At 32.8% G+C, this 19,731-nt stretch overlaps 2 protein-coding genes across 3 annotated transcripts; both read left to right on the forward strand.

The window, feature by feature from the left end:
- LOC109352210 (putative FBD-associated F-box protein At5g22720) lies at positions 1,006-6,378 on the forward strand. Its single transcript, XM_019594086.1, has 4 exons — positions 1,006-1,156; positions 1,521-2,452; positions 2,531-2,731; positions 6,195-6,378. Exons 2-3 carry the CDS (start codon positions 1,526-1,528, stop codon positions 2,708-2,710), a joined length of 1,107 nt encoding a protein of 368 aa, XP_019449631.1. The 5' UTR covers positions 1,006-1,156; positions 1,521-1,525; the 3' UTR covers positions 2,711-2,731; positions 6,195-6,378.
- LOC109352211 (F-box/LRR-repeat protein 13-like) lies at positions 9,841-16,834 on the forward strand. Of its 2 annotated transcripts, XM_019594087.1 has the most exons (10): positions 9,841-9,936; positions 10,030-10,227; positions 10,310-10,389; positions 11,499-11,705; positions 11,815-11,964; positions 12,054-12,263; positions 13,111-13,249; positions 13,616-14,599; positions 14,742-14,947; positions 16,378-16,834. In XM_019594087.1, exons 8-9 carry the CDS (start codon positions 13,661-13,663, stop codon positions 14,913-14,915), a joined length of 1,113 nt encoding a protein of 370 aa, XP_019449632.1. In that variant the 5' UTR covers positions 9,841-9,936; positions 10,030-10,227; positions 10,310-10,389; positions 11,499-11,705; positions 11,815-11,964; positions 12,054-12,263; positions 13,111-13,249; positions 13,616-13,660; the 3' UTR covers positions 14,916-14,947; positions 16,378-16,834. The 2 variants fall into 2 exon arrangements, with proteins under 2 accessions (XP_019449632.1, XP_019449633.1); XM_019594088.1 differs by lacking the exons at positions 9,841-9,936; positions 10,030-10,227; positions 10,310-10,389 and adding an exon at positions 10,574-10,704.

The raw sequence follows: 19,731 nt of genomic DNA on the forward strand, positions 1-19,731 counted from the left end.
ATTTGCACTTTTATTAGAGAAAAAAAATACTCAACAATTGATAAGATTAATTCTTCACTTAACAATTACCAAAATCACACTCTCATCATAAAAATAAGATTTAATGATGGGAAACACATCCATACTATTTTCCATCAATAATTCTAGAATTGGAATGAAGCAAATCTTTTTGGTGTGCAATTATGATAGAGAAAAAATGTATCCACCAAAAGTTTATAAGTTTTTTATAATGTTACTGTATGATCCATTATTTATATTTAATTATGATTGACTATTTAAAAAAAAAGTAATCCAAATAAATGATAAATAATATACTGATTGTGTATAAATCTTTACACTAAATATTACATTCGTTATCAATGGAACAAAATCTAAGGACCTTAATTGATAATCTTCTCCTTATCATTCTCATTGCCAAACTCAGCCCTGAATAATCATTATTAATAAACATAAACTCAAAGTATTCCATTACTCTATTATGCACCATAGCCTTAGCCCCTCTATCATGATCTTGTACCCCTCTTTTTAATCACTACTAGTACATCCTTATATGATACACTAAGAAGTTTAAGCACACCATCTTCAATATACATTGACAAAATCTACTACCCTCTTCACGTTCCACTCTCACAAATAGTGGTTCTTTACATCCTATCAACTTAATTATGTACATATTATACATATTTATAGTTTTAAATATTTTCCTTTTATTTTATATCTTTTCAAAATTAAGAAATTGCTAGCAAATTCAGGAAATTGTAAAAGTGTTGATCTGGTAATGTAAGACTCAGCTAAATTTTCAGAATGACTAAAAGGTCATGAGTTCGATTTCTAAGAGCAACATTGGTAGGGAGAACAATCATACACTTCAAAGTTGATTAACTACTTACCCAACGAGAGAATTAATTTAGTTGTACAAAAAAATTCAAGATTGTAGTAGTTTTCTCACTATTTTAATTTCTTATTTTTTCCAAAGGAAAAGACAAGCTTAAAAAAAACATAAAAAAGCCCACTTTAAAAGAACACTTGTTTGAGTTGTGTATCTTTTTCTGCTGATTGAAATTCCCTTAGACAAACTATTGACCGAAAACTTGAAGTGCCGTTTTTTGCAACTTAGTTCTGTTCTGGGGTTTTCTATTCAATTGAATTCCCCAAGGTATGTTTTTGCACGTCTTTCATTCCTCTTTATTATTACCAAAACTTGACCAATGAGTTATGAATTTGCCACGACTCAACAAGAATTTTTCTTCTGTTTCTTTGTTAAGTACTTCTAGGTTTTCTTTTATATAAAAGTAAGTACTTCTTGATTTTCTTTAACCATACGGGGTTCCAAATTCAAACACACATTGTATATTGCACTGAATTTATAAAAGATGATTTTTTTAATCACCACTCTCAAAAGGGTTTTCTATTAGATGAAAAAAATTTCATTTTATTTACTTACTTTTGCCTATAGAAGAAGTTATTAAATCTCTATGATATAAGCAAGTAAATTTATGAAGTATTTCTATGATAAACAGAGGAGATGAAAATGAAGAAGAGGCAGAGGAAGAGTGAAAGAGATAGAAATGATGGGAAAGATAGGCTTAGTGATTTGCCTGATGGTGTTCTTCTGTATATAATGAAATTTATGAAGACAAAACATGCTGTTAGGACTTCTGTCTTATCTAAAAGATGGAAAGATCTTTGGAAGGGGCTTACTGATTACACATTACATTCACAAGATTTTATTAGCCTTTCCCGTTTTAAAGAATTCGTGAATTGGATTTTGATTGATCGAGTTCACCCCTTTACCCTGCATAGCCTTGATTTCAGTCGTCATGGTTGCATTGGTCACAACTTTCTACATCGTATCATCCAATGTGTTGCGGTACATAATGTACAGAAATTAACCATTCATGTCAATTTAGATGTCATGGATGATTTTGAGTTGCCTATTAATCTCTTTAAATGTGAGTCCTTGACATTTCTTAAGCTTTCTGCTCAGAGCATCACTAGGACGATGGTAAAATGTCCAAAATCTCTGGGGCTACCGGTATTAAAAACTTTGCATCTTATGAATGTCACTTTTACTGCAACTTATGATGATTGTGCTGATCCATTTTCAACCTGTAACATGTTAAATACTTTGGTCATTGATCATTGTGCTTTACGACGTGGTACCACAGTCCTCCGCATATCCAATTCTAACCTTTCAAGTTTGACCATACTCGATACCTTGGAACCAGCTCACAAAATTGAGCTTGCTACTCCAAACCTTAGTTCTCTTACTATCAGGAGTGATCCCATTCGCCAACTCACTGCATGCAATCTTCCTTTTCTTGAAGAAGTAAACATTACTTGTCGCTATACAAATATGCCAAACGATCCATTCATATTTACCTGGCTCCAATTGCTAGCTGATAATGTAAAGATAATGACTCTATGTTCAAGAACCCTTGAGATAATACATGTAAGTTAGTCTGCTAAAAAATTCACTTTTGTTTTTATATTCCACAAGACATTTATCTAACTCACTGTTATTGTGTAGAATTTGTCAACTCATGATTCAACCAAAGTTCAACCTCCTTGCTTTGGTAGATTGAAGTCATTGAAAGTGTATGCATATCCATATACAAAATTATCTGATGACGGAATAAGCAGTACAGTGGCATACTTGCTTCAAAACTCTCCACAGCCCAGAGTTGTTATCATAAATCATAGAAAGTGATATGCATGCATCACTCACCAGGTAGATATTTATATAAGTTATCAATTTTTTGCTCCATTCTAGTGGGATAACATATAACGACGGATTAGTGACTGAGCTTAATTTTAAATTTCAATGGTCATTGAGGAACTCTTTAGCCTCTTTTAAATTCTTTTCTAATAGACGGTCTGATTTGTTCTTTTAAAATGAGCCATGATTCTTACATTGTTTATATGATAATGATATGTGTTCAAGCTGTAATATTCGCTAGATTGATTCTTTATGAGGATGTCAACATGTTCACTTCAAGACCCTACTTGAGTATTTTTTCCTAGTTGTATATGATTAACTTTGTGGTGTTCACTTCAGTAACTATTGCTAACTTGGGAGGAGTATACATGAGTTAGGGTATGAATTTAATCAAATAATTGTAAGAGAAAGCAATAATACATATGAGGAACAAAATGTACTGTATAATGTGCATAATAATGGATCTCTATGAATAAAGAATGTCGGGAAATTACTCTTCAAGAGAGAGTTTTAGGATTATGGCTATCAATAATAAAAAGGACAATGCAGAGAGGGGAGACGCTTGTCAAAGAATGCTTAATTAGTGTGGGCAGCATAGAGGGGAGAGACACTTGCCAGTGCCACAAATGCTTAATCACAGCAACCGTAGGTTAGACGCTAGACTTCCATCAACATCACATAACTAATTTCTCAAGTAAGACTTGAAACAAGGAAGAACAGAAACAATTAAGAAAGAGAAAGAATAAGAAAGGATGGTGGAAAGTTATAACGTGTCAGAGAAGAAACTAATAGATATAGGGATGAAAGGCAAGAATTCTCACATAGTTCTTTAATATGCAAACAACTGAGAGTATATAGTGCACAAATTGAAGGAATTAATGTACTTATGATTTTTTATAAGGAGTTCGTATAGAAAATTTTGCTTGGACAATAAAGCCATCCCTCAAGAGAGTTTGATGACCCAAGATAGGATTTTGGTTATGGATGTAAGGGTTAAAAGTAGAGTGGAGAGAAATGGCCAAGATAGAGCCCCAAGAATTAAGTGGTGGAAATTGAAGGATGGGGAATGAAGGAGCTTCCAACAAAGGGTTTTGGATGAAGGGTTTTGTGAGGCACAAGAAATTCCTAACGATATGTGGGATGAGATGACCAAAGGAATTAGGAAGATAGCAAATGAGAACTAGGTGAATCTATAAGCTTTGGATCAAATGGTAGAGAATCTTGGTGGTTGGACAAAGTTCCATGATAAAGTTAAGGTGAAAAGGGAATGTTATAAAGCATGGTACTTGTGTAAAAATACTGAAAGTTGGAAAAAATACACGTCAACTAAAAAAGGCACCAAGAAAGTAGTAAGCAAAGCGAGATAGAGCGTATGATGGGTTAGATAAATCTTAAAGTACCAAGGGAATGATAAGAAGCATTTATAGGCTTGCAAAGGGTAAGGAAAGAAAGACAAGAGACACTGATTCCTCTGAAATACATTAAAGACGAAGGTGAAAACTTTTTGGTGAAGGAAAAAATATTAAGGAAGGATGGAAGAACTATTTTAACATGTTTTCAATGACGGACGTGATTCTTTGCATTCTGATAGGCTAAACACTAAAAAGGATGATCAAAATTATATATTTTATCGTACAATTTGGGAGTTGGGGTGGAAGAAGCTTTGAAAATGATGGATAATGGTAAAGTGGTTGGATTAGATCATATACCCATTGAGGCGTGGAAGATTCTAGGAGATTAGGACATTAGTTGGCTAGCAAAGTTGTTTAATGAGATTATGAGGTCTAAGAAGATGTCAGATGAGTAGAGGAGAAACATTATAATCCTTATTTATAAGAACAAGAGATATATAAAATTGTGCAAAATATAGGGGATTAAGTACATGAGCCCTACTATGAAGACAAAAGACACATCATTGAAAATCAATTTGGTTTCATGTCGGGGAGGTTGACCATGAAGGCTATACACTTGCTATGGTAATTGATGGAGAGACACCAATAGAACTAAAGAGACTTGCACATGATTTTCATTGACTTCAAGGGGATGTGTGATAATGTGCCTAGAGAGGTATTGTTGAAAGGATATGTATGATGGGGTCAAGACTGTTGTGAGAACATAAGATGGAGCCTAAAAAGATTTCCCTATTGCTATAGGACTATACTAAGGGTCAACCTTAATCCCCTACATGTTTACATTGGTCTTGGATGTATTTACTGAGCATATCCAAGAACTGGTGCCACAATGCATGCTTTTTGCTGATGATATTGTACTAGTCGGAAACTCGAGAGAGGAATTAAATAGGAAGCTAGAAATATGGAGACAAATTTTAGAAGAACATTGCTTCCATATAATTCGAAGTAAGACATGGTATCTGTAGTGTTAGTTTAGCAAGAGGCAGACAAACCTTCCTATAAAGCTAAAAATTGGAAATCATACCATACCACAAGTCACTCGATTTAAGTATCTTGGGTTAATCATACAATATGAGGAGAATTTGAGGGAGAAGTATACCATAAGGATTCAAAGGTCGTGGGTGAAATGATGAAGTGTTTCATGTGTCATATGTGATAGAAAAGTGACACTCAAGATTAAGGGAAAAACTTACCACGTAACTATATGACCCACAATGCTATGAGACTGAAAGTTGGACAGTAAAATGTCAATCAGAGAATAAATTCAATGTTGTAGGAATGAAAATGGTGCATTGGATGAGTAGATACGCTAGAGAAAAAATGATTGAGAATTAATACATTAAGGAGAAAAAGTTGGGGTAGCTCCTATTGTAGAAAATATGTTAGAGTCACGTCTTAGGTGGTTTGGAGGAGACCGATAGAAGCTCCACTAAAAAGAGTAGATCAAATGAAGGATAGTCCAATTTATAGAATTGGAGGGTGGTAAAAAAACCATAGACAAAACGATTAGGGAAGTTTAGAGATCGATGTTTATAAATTGACATGATTTATGATAGAGAACTATGTCATCATTTAATCCTGGTAGCCGATCCCACTTTGTGAGACTAAGTCTTGGACACTAATTATATTAGACATTGTAGTTAAGCTATCTAATGTAGCTTTGTAATTAAGTTTGATTTGAGTAATGTGCCTCTTGCTATCTCTAAAACCTTGCTAGGTTGTCACAATTCCTTATTAGAGGCACTACCTTTACTGTCACTTTAAGCCAAAAACTAGACAATCATTTTCATAACAAAAATACCCAATTTCACCTTAGAGGCACATCCTCTTGCTTGTTATATATTGTTGTACACTTGTACTGGTAGTCTGGTATATATGAGAAAAAATTCCCCTTTTTCTTTTCTTATCATGCCTTCTCATTTTATTGATGGTGTATCTTGATGCTTGGTTGCATCTTTGTGCTGAATACTGACATAATTACAATATATATTCCTGTATTTATTTTGGAACATTCAGTTTTGTATTCCTTTGTATTAACTCCTTGTTTTTTCAACTGCTTGAAGTTTGGTGCACTTCTTCCTTGTGGATTTGAGGGACAACTTTCTGCGCTGCAATCCATTTATATGTAAACATTTCAATATCAACTATCAATTTAGATAGGTGGTATTTTAAATTCCATACATAGATATTTACTTCGAATTGAACTTGTATTTTGCTATAGTAGTTTGTCATGATTATGAGAATTGTGAATTTGTTTGTGTGATTAACCTACATGGTTAATAGCATTGGATGAGTTCAGTGCAATCCATGCAGAAATGATGCAGATTGTCCCAAAGACAATGTAAATTTCATGCTAATAGTGACCTTTTTTGTAACATTTATTTCCCCCATTCAGTTTACAATAGATGTGCTCAAACAAGCATGTTTTTTGTGTTTTCAAGCCACTTTGGCTGTATATTATTATCAATTGCTTGTCGCACATTTATTGAATTCTTTGATATGCATGCACATAAAGGTAAGGTTAGGTTGAATCTTGTGACCTGTATGTCATGAATTCAAATCTCGGAAATAATGTTTATGTATGAAAAGATTAAAATACATACATCTACCTTCTAGTGGAAACTTCATATCTACATGGCCTTTTTTGTATGCCACAAGTACATGTGCTGAGAGGCCAAACTCAATCACATTTCTGAGTAAAATATTTACTGTTGTATACGAAGCAAATCTCAGTTAACTAGTTTCCTTCCTAAGACCATGCCAGGCATTTTTCTCTAAATTCTCTAAAAGTATTGTTCCAATAGTATTTATTCTGTATATGAACAACACTTTTGAGTCAAAACATAAAGTCATGTGATTTTCTTTTAAATGGTCACATGTGATATTTTTCAATAGTTGTGTGAACGTTAAATAACTTTTAATTTTAATCATTTATATATGATTGAGAGTTAATTTCTCATATGCGTAAGAAAAACCTTTTTCAATTGGATAAAAAACTATTTTTTTAATGGTTTGTTTGAGTTATGTTTTTTAGAGGAATAAAATGAAAGAAAAGACTTGAGAACTATAATTTACAATCATCATATGGTTTTGAAGTTTTTATTTTCGTTTACTTCTCTTTTAAAATTCAACTCGAAAAAGATTATGGAAATTACTTTAAAATTATATCAAGAGGGATCTGTAACAGGTATGCATTCTCAGTAAAATAGCTGAAAATGAGACTACACAACTATACAGGAGGAGTTGAGGGCTCGATCCATTGTTAAGCTTCCTACTATTTTTGCATTTAGTGACCAAATTCACCCACATTAGGATTACTCTTGTTGAGTTTGATAGATACACCATTTGAAAGTGGTTAACAATTAACAGTTAAACATGTGCTTTTTTGGAGATTATAAGCCATTAAAACTTTAGTATATTTGTTAACCTGCATATGTATTGTTTGGAACAAAGTGTATAATTTATATGTTAGAAATTCTTACAAAAGAATTATCCTTCCTGAAAAAATAAGCTAACAATCTTTTATATGATTGAGTGTTTTGACACATCTTTATATGAACTTTCTAATCTGAAATCATTTTTCACTATAAAGTAAAATTCACCTAATTTTTTAAATTTTGTATTAATGGGTATGGAGAAAAAGAGACTTTAAAGAATGAAGAGTCAATCAAAAGAGAAAAATACAAAATCAAATAAGCGAATTTTATTTATAAAAAGAGAGAATGGGTAAAAAAAAAACCTTGCTTAACAGAGAAAATGGATTAGATAAATGAGATTCAGAACATGTAGGCGAACTACAAAGAATGACTAAGTGAAATTCATAAAATACATGCATTTGAAGTAAACTAACACATTTTGATACAAAGGAAAGACATAATGCAAAATTCACACTTGGAAACACCTGATGTATTAAAAACGTGAATCTACAATTTAATGTAAATATTAAATTCCTCATTGTTACAGCAGTAACAGTTATATAATAAAATGTATTGTAAATATTGATTATGCTAAAAGTTATAAACATTGACATTAACCCCGACCCATGTAGCCTTTGGTAAGAGAGGTTCTTGGAATGACTATTGAAAAGAGGACTTGATAGATCACTTGACCCATTTCAGAAACGAGTTTGGCCTCAGAATAAGTTTTAATCACATAATGACTATTGAAAGAAGCTTGTTATCTTAAAAAGCAAGTTGTTTGTTTAAAACAAGAATGGAGAATGGGTGTTTCCCTATTCAAAATGTTTATGAAGAATAGATGAAACCTTTGTAGTTCTCAATTTGAGGAATGTATTTCTTCATATACAAGGAAAGTTTGGAATGGATTTTTAAGTGGTATGAGTTCTAGCCAGCATGTAGCATATTATGATGGAGATGCAACTTGGTGAGTTAAGAAGCATGAATATGACAGATTTGAAAACAGATGTTCTTTATTCTTATGGTCTTTTATTGATGAAGCAGCAAAATTTACAAGAAGCAAGGTAAATTTTAGATATACTGATATACCTCTAGCTCTTTTGTTTATATGGTGCTAGTTATGTTGGCTAGATATGTTATGTATGACCTTATGGTATTTTCTGATTAGTAATTATGTTTCTTGAAAAATGTTGATGAGTTGTAACATGATCTACAATTTAGCATGCATTGTAGGTTGTTTTATACCTGGTAAATAATCTAAGATGTAAATAAAAATGAATGTTTAAAATGAATAAAAAATTATTATGAAGCCTAGCTAGTAGTTATGGATTGGCCTTGTAGACTATATATTATGATGTAAGAACTTGTAATGAAGTTTACAGGAGCATATCTTTTTCAGAGGCTCACATCTAAGAGAACAAGGAACTACATTACACTATACTAAGACTAGGTGAAAAGCTATTGCCTACAATTTTGATCCACTTTAGTAGTTGTTGATCTTGGTGTGAGGATTGGTTTGTTAGAGGTTAATGAAAGTACTAATCTTACATGCACACACACCACCCTCATTCAAGTAGCTTTGGCAAGAATGAGAGAACTATTCACTCATACAGCAAGTAATGTTAGAGTTAGAATTCTACATTGCCCTCAAGTATATTGATATGGTCAAACTAGTCTTTTTTAGAACTAAATTATTGCAAAAATATATTCTCAAAATGACTAATTTAATATAACTTAAGATTTGTTAGAAACATTTTTGAATTCTTTGAGAATAAATTTGGCACAAATAAAAGCCTCTAAAACCCAAATATGTTTACTCTAAAAAATAAATAAAATTTAAAAATAGGACTTAAATAACAATTAGTGCCAACAAGACGTTGATCTAGTGGTGTAAGATCCTATTGGTGAGACTAAGGTCGAGAGTTCGATTCCTTAGAGCACACTTGTTGGGAGGGGCAACCATAACCCCGAAAGAGATTAGTTTCTTGCCAAAAAAGATGAAAGGTTATCCTTAATAATACCAAAAAATAACAATTAGTTATCGTTAAAATATTCAAATATACCAGTAAATGGCTATTAAAGAATTGAAATTTTCAAATTAGCTCAAAAGATAAATACTTTTAACAACAATTCGGACTTTTACAAACATTGCTCTAAAAAATAAAATCCAAAAAATTAGTACACACATAAATACCTAATACTATAAAGCTTTGTACCAAAAAAAATAAGAGTATAAGGTAGTTGTTTACCTTTTCCTTATTTCTCTCTCTCTAATTTTGGTTAGTACTAGTAAGTGAGGACTGAGGAGAGAAAGGATGTTGAAAAAACAAACTGTACTCCTCTTCAATATTAGACTCACTCGATTGTTGATGAGGATTCCTCTACACGGGTGAACTTACTTTTGTAAATGATGTTCATATTTGTTGCCTCCCACTTTTTCTGTATTGCAAATTTAATAACTATTTTTGTTTTGCTTTGTTAGGTAACTCAAGTGTTTCGTAAGAGAAAGAAACATATGGGGAAATTGAAGATGAAGAGACTGAGAAAATTTCTCAATAATCTCACATCGCATAACTCTTACTTCAGAAAGGATAGCCTTTTCAACAAATTTGTGCCTCAAATCCTGTCTTCTCCTGATACATCCATTCCCATCCGTAGTCTTTTATTTTGCCAACAGAAGGTGAACATTGGCATAATTGTAAGGTTGTTTGCATATTACCTCGAGATTAAGTTCAAATCTTGAAAACAAACTCTGCTTTCAGATATTAAGGCTGCTTACATCTACCCTCATCGTACTCACTTGCTGCTAGTCTCGTGCACTGAGCCGTACAACACTCTTGTGGTCAGACTAAAATCACTCTTACCAAAAAAAAAACGTTGGTCTAGTGGTGTAAGGCTTCAATACTCAGGGTCGAGAGTTCGATTCTTGGAACGACACTTGTTGGGAGAGGTGGCCACGAACCCCGAAAGGAATAGTTTCTTACCCAAAAATGTAAGACTAAAATCACTCTCCTCAATGTCATGAAATATACTATCATATTAGTGAACTTCTCAAACGTCATTTTGTTTCTTTCTCAGTATCTATCAACTTCTCAATTTTTTCTTAGGGTTCTTGACATTTGTAAACAGAGCTTATTGCATAATCTTATTCAATGTGGTATATCAATTTTTTGTGATATGTCTGGTTGCTTATTATTGAACTTTGCTCCAGAGATTTGTAAGCAGGCCAGTGTTTCACCCTTGAGGGTTGCGTAGAAGGATTTAATGATTGTTTTATTATAAACCTGATGAATTATTAATGCTGTCATGTCCTTGAATAACGAAATGCTTCGAATACTTATTCAGTTGGGGTAATTATATTTAGATTCCAGGGTAGATTACCTTATTATTTTGTTTATAATCATTTTGGGGCAAAATGCAGTAGTTGGTGATTCTGGGAGTACATCTAAAGGAGCTTGATGTTGTCTTATGCTTTTAAAGACTCTTGCTTATACATATGTTTTTAAAATACTCGGAAAGCATATTGCATATTTGCGTGATTGAAGAGCACTACATGTACTTATATAAAGATTTAGAAGCTATATTTTGACATACTGATACCTACTCTTGTTAAGTATTGGTGGTATATATGACAGAAAACCTTTTCTTTTTCTTTTTGTCATGGCATCTCATTTTAACTTGTCCATTAAAAGAGAGATAGAAGTATTACTACCATTTATTTGATACTGATCTAATTATTAATCATCGGGGATAATCGAAAGTCATTAAAACATCTTATACTAAGCTCTTAGTAAACAACCTCCTTGATATATTAACTAAATCTGAAAGCTCCCCACTTTAAAATGAATATATGACACAAGCTTCCTTGGCTGTATATTAACAAAATGCTTCTGCAGTGTGGCGCATGTATCTATAACTAGATTTAAATACAATGCTTGTATTTTTTTCTAGGCACTTAGAAGGTAATAAAAAATGGCTGCTATATGCTTAGAGGTCCATATCACAGAGTCTTGACAAAGTTTTACGGTGGTTGTTGACTGTCTAACACAATCTACCACTGAGTGGGACTAAGGCTTGGTTGTTGTATAAGCTTAGAGGTGAACTATGAATGATTAAAGGAAAGAAATAGTGCATCTGGTTGAATAGGCACAAAACAAGGTATGTTTAGTTTAAACTAGATTTGAGATTAGAACTCATTTATTTCCCATGGTCAGAAATCGGATTCCACTAAATAATGATTTTTTTTGTCCGCACATTATCATTATAGTGCAGAGTAAGTGACAATCAGTTTGAAGTGTTATCAAGAATGTGCAGTCATGGATTTTATGACGTACATGGTAATTTGGATTACCTTGCTAGCCTGATAGCTACAATAATTTACCACTAGACATGGCAAATTATCAAGAAATGAAATATGGTAGGATATGTCTTTTACTTTTGCTAACTTTTTAATTATTCTGTTCCTTGTTGATTTGCTAATGTTATTATTTTGTGTTACAGATATAGGAATATCCCAACATCTTAATTTTCATTTTGACATTTGCTGTTCAAATTCTTGTCTAATGCATGCTACTTCAAAAATTTCCTTGTGGGATGTTGGGATTGGATTATTGGAGCAATGCTTAAGGAGTTGAGCAGCATTTTGTATTTGGGAGGAACAAGATGAAGAATTTGTGTGGAAGTGGCCGTTGGTGTATCAGAGGAACATTGCAACGGGTGAGTAAGACTGTTTTGTTTTTAATAATTATCAATGACACGTGCGAGTTTGATTGGGGTTTAGCAATCTGAGCCCAGTTGCTCAATTTGCCTTGAGGGTTTTGAAACTTAAGATTCTTATCCTTCATCTTTATTGTGATTTTGTTGGTTCTTTCTCCCCTTTTGCTCTATTTTATTTGTATGATGTAATAATATCATGACATCCATTGAAAGACATAAACCATGCATCATAAATAAGTTTATCACTTATATCAGATTCTTGCCAGTTTGGTAGAAATTTCAGGTGCCGTAAACAGCTTGATATTTATTCCATAATTCCTTGTTTTCTTCAAAGGAAAATATGACTTGGTATACACTAGGTAACATTTAATTGTAAAGTCTTGATGAGAATATGATTGTTTTTTGGTTGATATTTTGTTAGAAATTACTAATTTACTATCATATTCGTTGTTGATGACAATGAAGAACATTGGGTGTTCTTTGCTTGACTTTTTCAATGTTTTAGTTCTAGTTGATTCTTACTGATGTAAAGGTGCTTAAGGAGTAAGGACTTTTAAGTCCTCACTGCAGAAATGGATGTTGTGTAGATTAAGAAGTTAATTGACTTGCTTTACAAAGGGGTCCACATGTACTTGATAAATAAAAGGGGTCCACATTTACTGTTACAATTTAAAAACCCACCCCCATTTACTATTGCGGATAAATTAGGCATCCACATTTACTGTTTACCTTTACAAAGGAGTACACATTTTTTTATCCCCCTTCCACAACGATGCGCCGCGTGTTTTACTTATAATATATCAACAGTGAGGACGCGTGTTATGAATTTACCAACTCCATTTTTCAGTATTTAAAGAGACAACACAAAGCCCTAAAGATGAGCTCGTTGATCCAACTCCACTCCTTCTGCTCGAATACGGATCAGTAGTGTGATCAATAACTTTGGATCGTGATCGCCTTCAATAACAAGGCTTTTCAAAATACAGGTGCTCTTCTTCCTCTTTTTTGAATTGATTTTCATATTTGTTTTTTTTGGGAATATTTTCTTGTGATTGATAATAGGAAATTGATCTTCGTCATTCTATAAAATGGCATTTATATTTTATTGAATAGGAATCTTTTTTATTCTTCCACCTTGATTTTGTTGGTTTTAAATGAGCTGAATTATTCATGAATTGTTCGAGTTCAGATCGATAAGTACTCGATCAATCCATTTATTTAGCTAAACAAACAAGCTCAAGCTTGAAGTTAGACTCGGTTGTTTAAATGAGCCAAGCATTGAGAACTCACTAATAATTTGTATATGTGCAGTACATAGTGAATTATTATTTTATTTTTCTAACTTCCTGTAGTCAGCAACACAGCGTTATTGAAAGGAAAAAGTAACAGAGGGGGAGATGAAGATGAAGAGAAGACAGAGGGAAAGTGTAAGAGATGGAAAAGGTGGCAGAGATAGGATCAGTGACCTGCCTGACTGTGTTCTGTTATATTTGATGACATTTATGGACACAAGACATGCTGTTCAGACTTGCGTCTTGTCTAAACGATGGAAGGACCTTTGGAAACATCTCACAAATCTCATATTGCATTCCGATGACTTTAGAAATCTTAGAATTTTCAACAAATTTGTGTCCTGCATTTTGTCTTCTCGTGATGGATCCATTTCCGTGCATGATCTTGATTTTGTACATGATGGTTGCACTTCAATCAGACTCTTAAATAGGGTCAGCAAATATGCTGCATCGCATAACATCAAGGAACTAACCATCAACACCGAATTAAATCTCAAACAGGATTTTGAGTTGCCCCATTCCATCCTTTCTTGTAGGTCTTTGACATACCTTGACCTTTCTATTGAGAATAACTCGGTTAGGGATGTAAAACTTCCAAAATCTCTCGAATTGCCAGCACTAAAATGTTTGTATCTTACATTTGTCACTTTTACTACAAGTGACAATGGTTGTGCTGAGCCCTTTTCTAAATGTAAAGTGCTGAATACTTTGGGCATCGAGCTTTGTTCTGTACAGAATGATGCAAAACTGCTCTGCATAACTAATTCCAACCTTTCCAGTTTGACCTTTGGCACTTCTTATGCTAAAGAAGAATCTTACAAAGTTTCACTTTGTACTCCAAAACTTAGTTCTCTCACTACCAATGGGTATCCTGTTCATGAAATCTCATCCACATGCAAGCTTCCTTTTCTTGAAGAAGGAAATATCCTTTTCAATTATTTTGACGATTTTCCAAGGAGCAGTTCACTCCTAATGGGTTGGCTGAAAGTGTTCGCTAATGTAAAGAGAATGAAACTCTCTTCAAGGGCCCTAAAGATTATAAATGTAAGTTACTTTAGTATGTTTTGTCCTTTATATTCTTCCTGTTTCTCACTAATACAGCATGTTTTGTCAACATTTTTGCCAATACTCAGTTTTTACATGTATATTCATTAAAATGTGTATCTATTTCACTCTAATTGTGTAGGATCTATCAAACCAGGGTTCAATGACAATTCAACCTCCTTGCTTTGTCAAAATGAAGTCACTGACGGTGGAAATGTATCCATATGCACATTTATCTACTGACGAGGTACGCAAGACAGTGGAGTGCCTCCTTCAGAATTCTCCATTGGCCATAGATGGTGTCATAAATGTCTGAAAGCTATGTGGACACTTAATTCTTCAAGTGAGGTAGAAATATTGACAAATTATTCAGTTATTGCTCTTTTTTCTGTTTCTCTCTCGCCAAATTATTCAGTTAAGAAACTCTTACTGCAGTTAACAATGTTTGCAAATCATACTAGTTATATGTACATCTAATTATTTACGTAAGGTTGAAATATTTTCAAATGATTCAGTTGTCGGCCAGTCGCTCCATTTTTCTATTTCCCTCTCTCCCTGATGCTTTCTTGTCATTGTTTTTTTAAGTTGGCTTTCATATATCACAAAAAAAAATAGTTTAAGAATCTATTACTGCAATTGATATTGTTTGCAAAGCATTTTAACTTTTTCATTCTTTTACTTGTCTCAAACATCTTTCTTGCTTGATGCAATAGTAGTTGTGTCTTAACTTAAATGATTGATGTTTTATGTAACAATCTTTTCACTTAAGTCTGTTGAAATTTCTTCCATAATTTTGTTTTGTAATTTTATTTAAATTTAAAAGAATGTAATTATTTATTCTACTCGAGTTTGAGACTGAGTGACTGGTGTATATTACCACACCAGGTGTTTACATTTATTTGTTGTGAAATGATAATTCTAGGTATTATATAGCACTGCTCGCATATGTTATGACTAGAATGAATTTTTTGAGATGATATTTGAGTTTTGAGTACATATATTATCCACTGGCCATAGTTGATATCATATATTCTCGAAACTTAAGTGAACACACAATTCTTTAAGTCAGGTAGAAATATTTACAAATTATTAAGTTATTGCTCTATTTTCTGTTTCCCTCTCTCCTTGATGCTATCTTTTTACAAGTTATACGTAACTATATTTTGGCTGCCCTATTTATAGCTCTTGTTCCAAATTTTAAGATGTGTTTAGTCGACATTTTCAATTTTTGTTGGTATAATGAAATAAAATGTAAGTAACCTTTTTTCTATTTCTTGGAAATTAATAAGGATTTTATCAAAATAAAGTTTACTTGCAATTCATGTGCATATAAAGATGATATGTTGCCTAAATCAATTATCAAAAGGACACTGTGGACTAGAGGATGAGCTCACCACCAATACACAGGTCATTGGTGGATAGATCAATAAAAAACAGTAAAAGCCCTGCTTATACAGAAGAGAACAACAGACAAAGATGAAAGAATAACCATAAGAACAAAATGCCTTATTTTATTTGCAGAATATTAATAATTAGAATTTATCATGGTTATGTGTGATTGTGTAGGATTTTTAAGCATGTAGTGCTGTAAAATGTTTTGGGAACAGTCATATGTATGAAATAATTCATCTCCTAAATGCTTTAATTGTGAATTGTGTCATACTGTTTTCTATTGGAATTAGAGTTCCTTTGAAAACATCATCATTTTCAAATATGTATGTATTTTTTTGATGTCTGCTAATAATTTGTTATTCTTATCCTTAACATGATGTTTCCAGGTAGAATGCCAAGATGCCAATCATGATTCTAACCTTGGAGGTTCATCACTTGCTGGTATACTTGTCCAAGCTAAATGGTTTTGTTCAGTCTTTTATCTAAGTGGCTATAAACTTTTCAGACCAATAGTTAATAATTACTAGTTCTCATATGCCGCATATGAAAACTACTAATTATTTTGCTGGGATTAAGCGACCCCACATAGTGGGATTAAGACTTGATCATTGTTATATATTGCATATGTATTTATTTTGGTACCGAAGGCTGGATGTTATACCGATTGACCCATGGTTCATGTGTTTCTTATTTTGTGTGCTGGATAGTGGCTGAGCCATGATGTTGCACTAGTTATATTGGCAACTAGCAAACTGTTGGCTAGATTTGTCATGTATGACCTTATGGTATTTTGTGGATAGTGCTTTTGTTTCTTGAAAACTATGTTGATATGTGTGTTGTGTTACTATCCACTATTATCATGTTTTGTAGATTGTTTTATACATGTTAGGTAATCTTTGATGTAAATAAAAATGAAAGATTAAATTATTATGAAGCCTAGCTTACAGAGGTGATAAGTCTTGTAGACTTCATCACACCTTTGTCAGCTTGGGAAAATCAGAAGAAAAATAACTTTATTTTCAAAGTAAGAAAAATAATTTTTTTTAATAGTATTGTATGTTGATTATGTTCCGTTCCTATTTAACTCTTTAACTCCATTTTTCAATCAGTTGCTGTTACATCAATTGTTCTTCCTCTGCATTTTTGTTTAGGTTTGTTATGTATCTATGTTTCTAGAGGGTGGTCAATGGTAAGGCTGTTGCTTAGTGATCATGAGGTCACAAATGTTTCTGCTTACGAGGGTAACACTGTGTACATCTACCCTCCCCAGACACCAATAAATAGGAGACTCGTGCATTGGGTTGCCCTTTATATATCACTGTTTCTAGAGGGTGATCTTGATGCAATAGTAAGGTTGTTGTTTAGTTACCATGAGGTCATGGTTTCAAATCCTAGATACGGTTTTTCTGCTCGAGGGTAACGTTGCATACATTTACCCTCCCTAACCCCCACTAAGTAGGAGCTGCCCTTTATACTTCACTGTTTCTAGAGGGTGAGCATGACGTAATAGTAAGGTCATTGTTTAGTGACCATGAGGTCATGGGTTCAAATCCTATAAACAGTTTTTCCGCTTCTGAACATTGTATACATTTACCCTTCCCAGACCTCACTAAGTAGGAGTCTCATACATCTACCCTTCATATATTTATGTTTCTCTGGCATCCAAATCTTATTTTGATCATTTATCTGGGAGTATCATACAAGGTAGATTTAAATCATAGTTCTTTTTCATGAGAAATAATGATTTTGTTTTGGTCTTTAGACATTATCCCTTTTCTCTCTCCCTGAGGCTCTTGTTGCAGCAAATAATTGTTTGCTATATTATGAGCACCTTGTTGCCCCTCATTTTAGAATTTTTTTTGTATTAAATCTTGGATACAACTGGGAAGATGTGACAAGTGTTTATCCTGCAACAAGTATTTACTGATTTGAAACATATTATGAAGGTGGATAAAAGTTGTGTTTTGTATGACTAAGAGTGATACTTAGGCATTATCATGCATGATTCCAAATTTTCTTAGATTTGGTTGTGACAGATCTAAAAGCAATCTTTTTGTGACTTATTTTGCTTAGATTTGGAGGGAGTATTTTAAAATAATTGTGATTTCTATGATAAGAAGGTATACAAGTAGTGGTTTGGCACAATTAAACATTTAAAAGCTGTGATTGCTAGATAAAGCTTTATCTTCCAGTAAATAATATTTTTAAGTCTAAGAAGACTCATTAACAGAACTATAAAGAATGAGTAATATAGTTGGCACATGATTGAACTTTTTAAACATTATATAAGGTAACTAAGGAGGTAAAGAATTTAGTATTTTATCATATAAATAAATTATTAAATAGCTAAAATATTATCTGTTTACTAATGGATAGGGTGTGCATGATCTTATGTTTTGCTTTTGTTGAACTACATGTATCATCCATTAATTGGATACATTTGCTTGAGTATGATAGGATCTGTGTTTTATTAGTGTATAAGCTTACTTTCTCCAAAGTCCCAACCATCACAAAGTATTCTAAGAGGGGGGACTTTTTTTTGAAATACTTGACTTTTTGAAATTTTAGAATTATTATTTTATTTAAGTCTTAAATACGATTTTGGGTCTGGCTGATTTTAATACATGTATTATTTTTTGAAGTATTTGATCCTTCTATTTTAAATCGATGTTGTTTTTTTATCAGTGGTTAACTTGGATGAAAATGTTTAGGTCTAGGTACTAAATACTTGCAAGAAAGAGGAATCCTTTGCAAAAGTATTCAACAAGTTTTCTTTCTGCATAGGCTACCCTTTTGCATGAAACTTTGCTTAAATACTGTGTTTGAGAAGTGATGAATATTTGGTATTTAATCAGTTACCCTGAGGTTTTAAACTTCCTTTTGTATTCCATTTGAGATCATATATATATATATAGAACCATGTAGTGGTCTTATGCATAATCCTTGACCAACATGCATGGAAATGGGAATAATTTGTTGATGCCTCATCAGTCATGAATTCTAGCAAGCAGTGAATATGATTTGATAGTTGCTGATAGTGAACAATGTTATGTTGGTTTCTTATTTTCTGAAGAATGTTCACTTGTTTGTTCACATTGCCAACCTTTGAACCACAAACTTTTCAAGACCTCAAATCAAAAAACAGGTGGAAATGATAAAAGACTAAATAATAAATAAGAAATAAATCAACAAATTATGCAGCAATTACTTAATGTGTCATGAAAAAAATTGTATATGATTTTTTCTACAGTCAATAAAAATCAAAGTGAAATTTCAAAGGCATATATGATAATATGAACATGAATTCTAAGGATTCTATTGCAAAGGTGTGAGGTGTCAGTACAAAACTTGCTGGAGATCTTGGTTTTGTGTGTGTTGTTCTGAAAGCAGACAGAAACTGTGAAATGGACATCATATTATTAACAAATGGAAAGGGTGTGACCTTGTCATATCCATCATCATTTCTTGTTTGTAATTTCAAGAAGATCTTGAACAAGGATTGGAATGTTTCCCTTGTCTTCATCACACACACAGAGTCAATAAATTACTCTACCAAATACATATTTTATGTAATAAGGTATTAAAATCAGAATCATTATTCATTAAAACAATCAGAAAATGTTTTGAACAATGTTAAGTAGACATCAAGTCCTATGAAAATGTATCCTTTACCGAGCCATTGTGAGGGCCAACCCTGTAAAGAGGCCGAACCATGTTTAATTTATAAAGTCTACCCCTTA

This window comes from Lupinus angustifolius, chromosome LG07 (genome assembly GCF_001865875.1).
Source record: "Lupinus angustifolius cultivar Tanjil chromosome LG07, LupAngTanjil_v1.0, whole genome shotgun sequence".
NCBI lineage: Eukaryota > Viridiplantae > Streptophyta > Magnoliopsida > Fabales > Fabaceae > Lupinus > Lupinus angustifolius.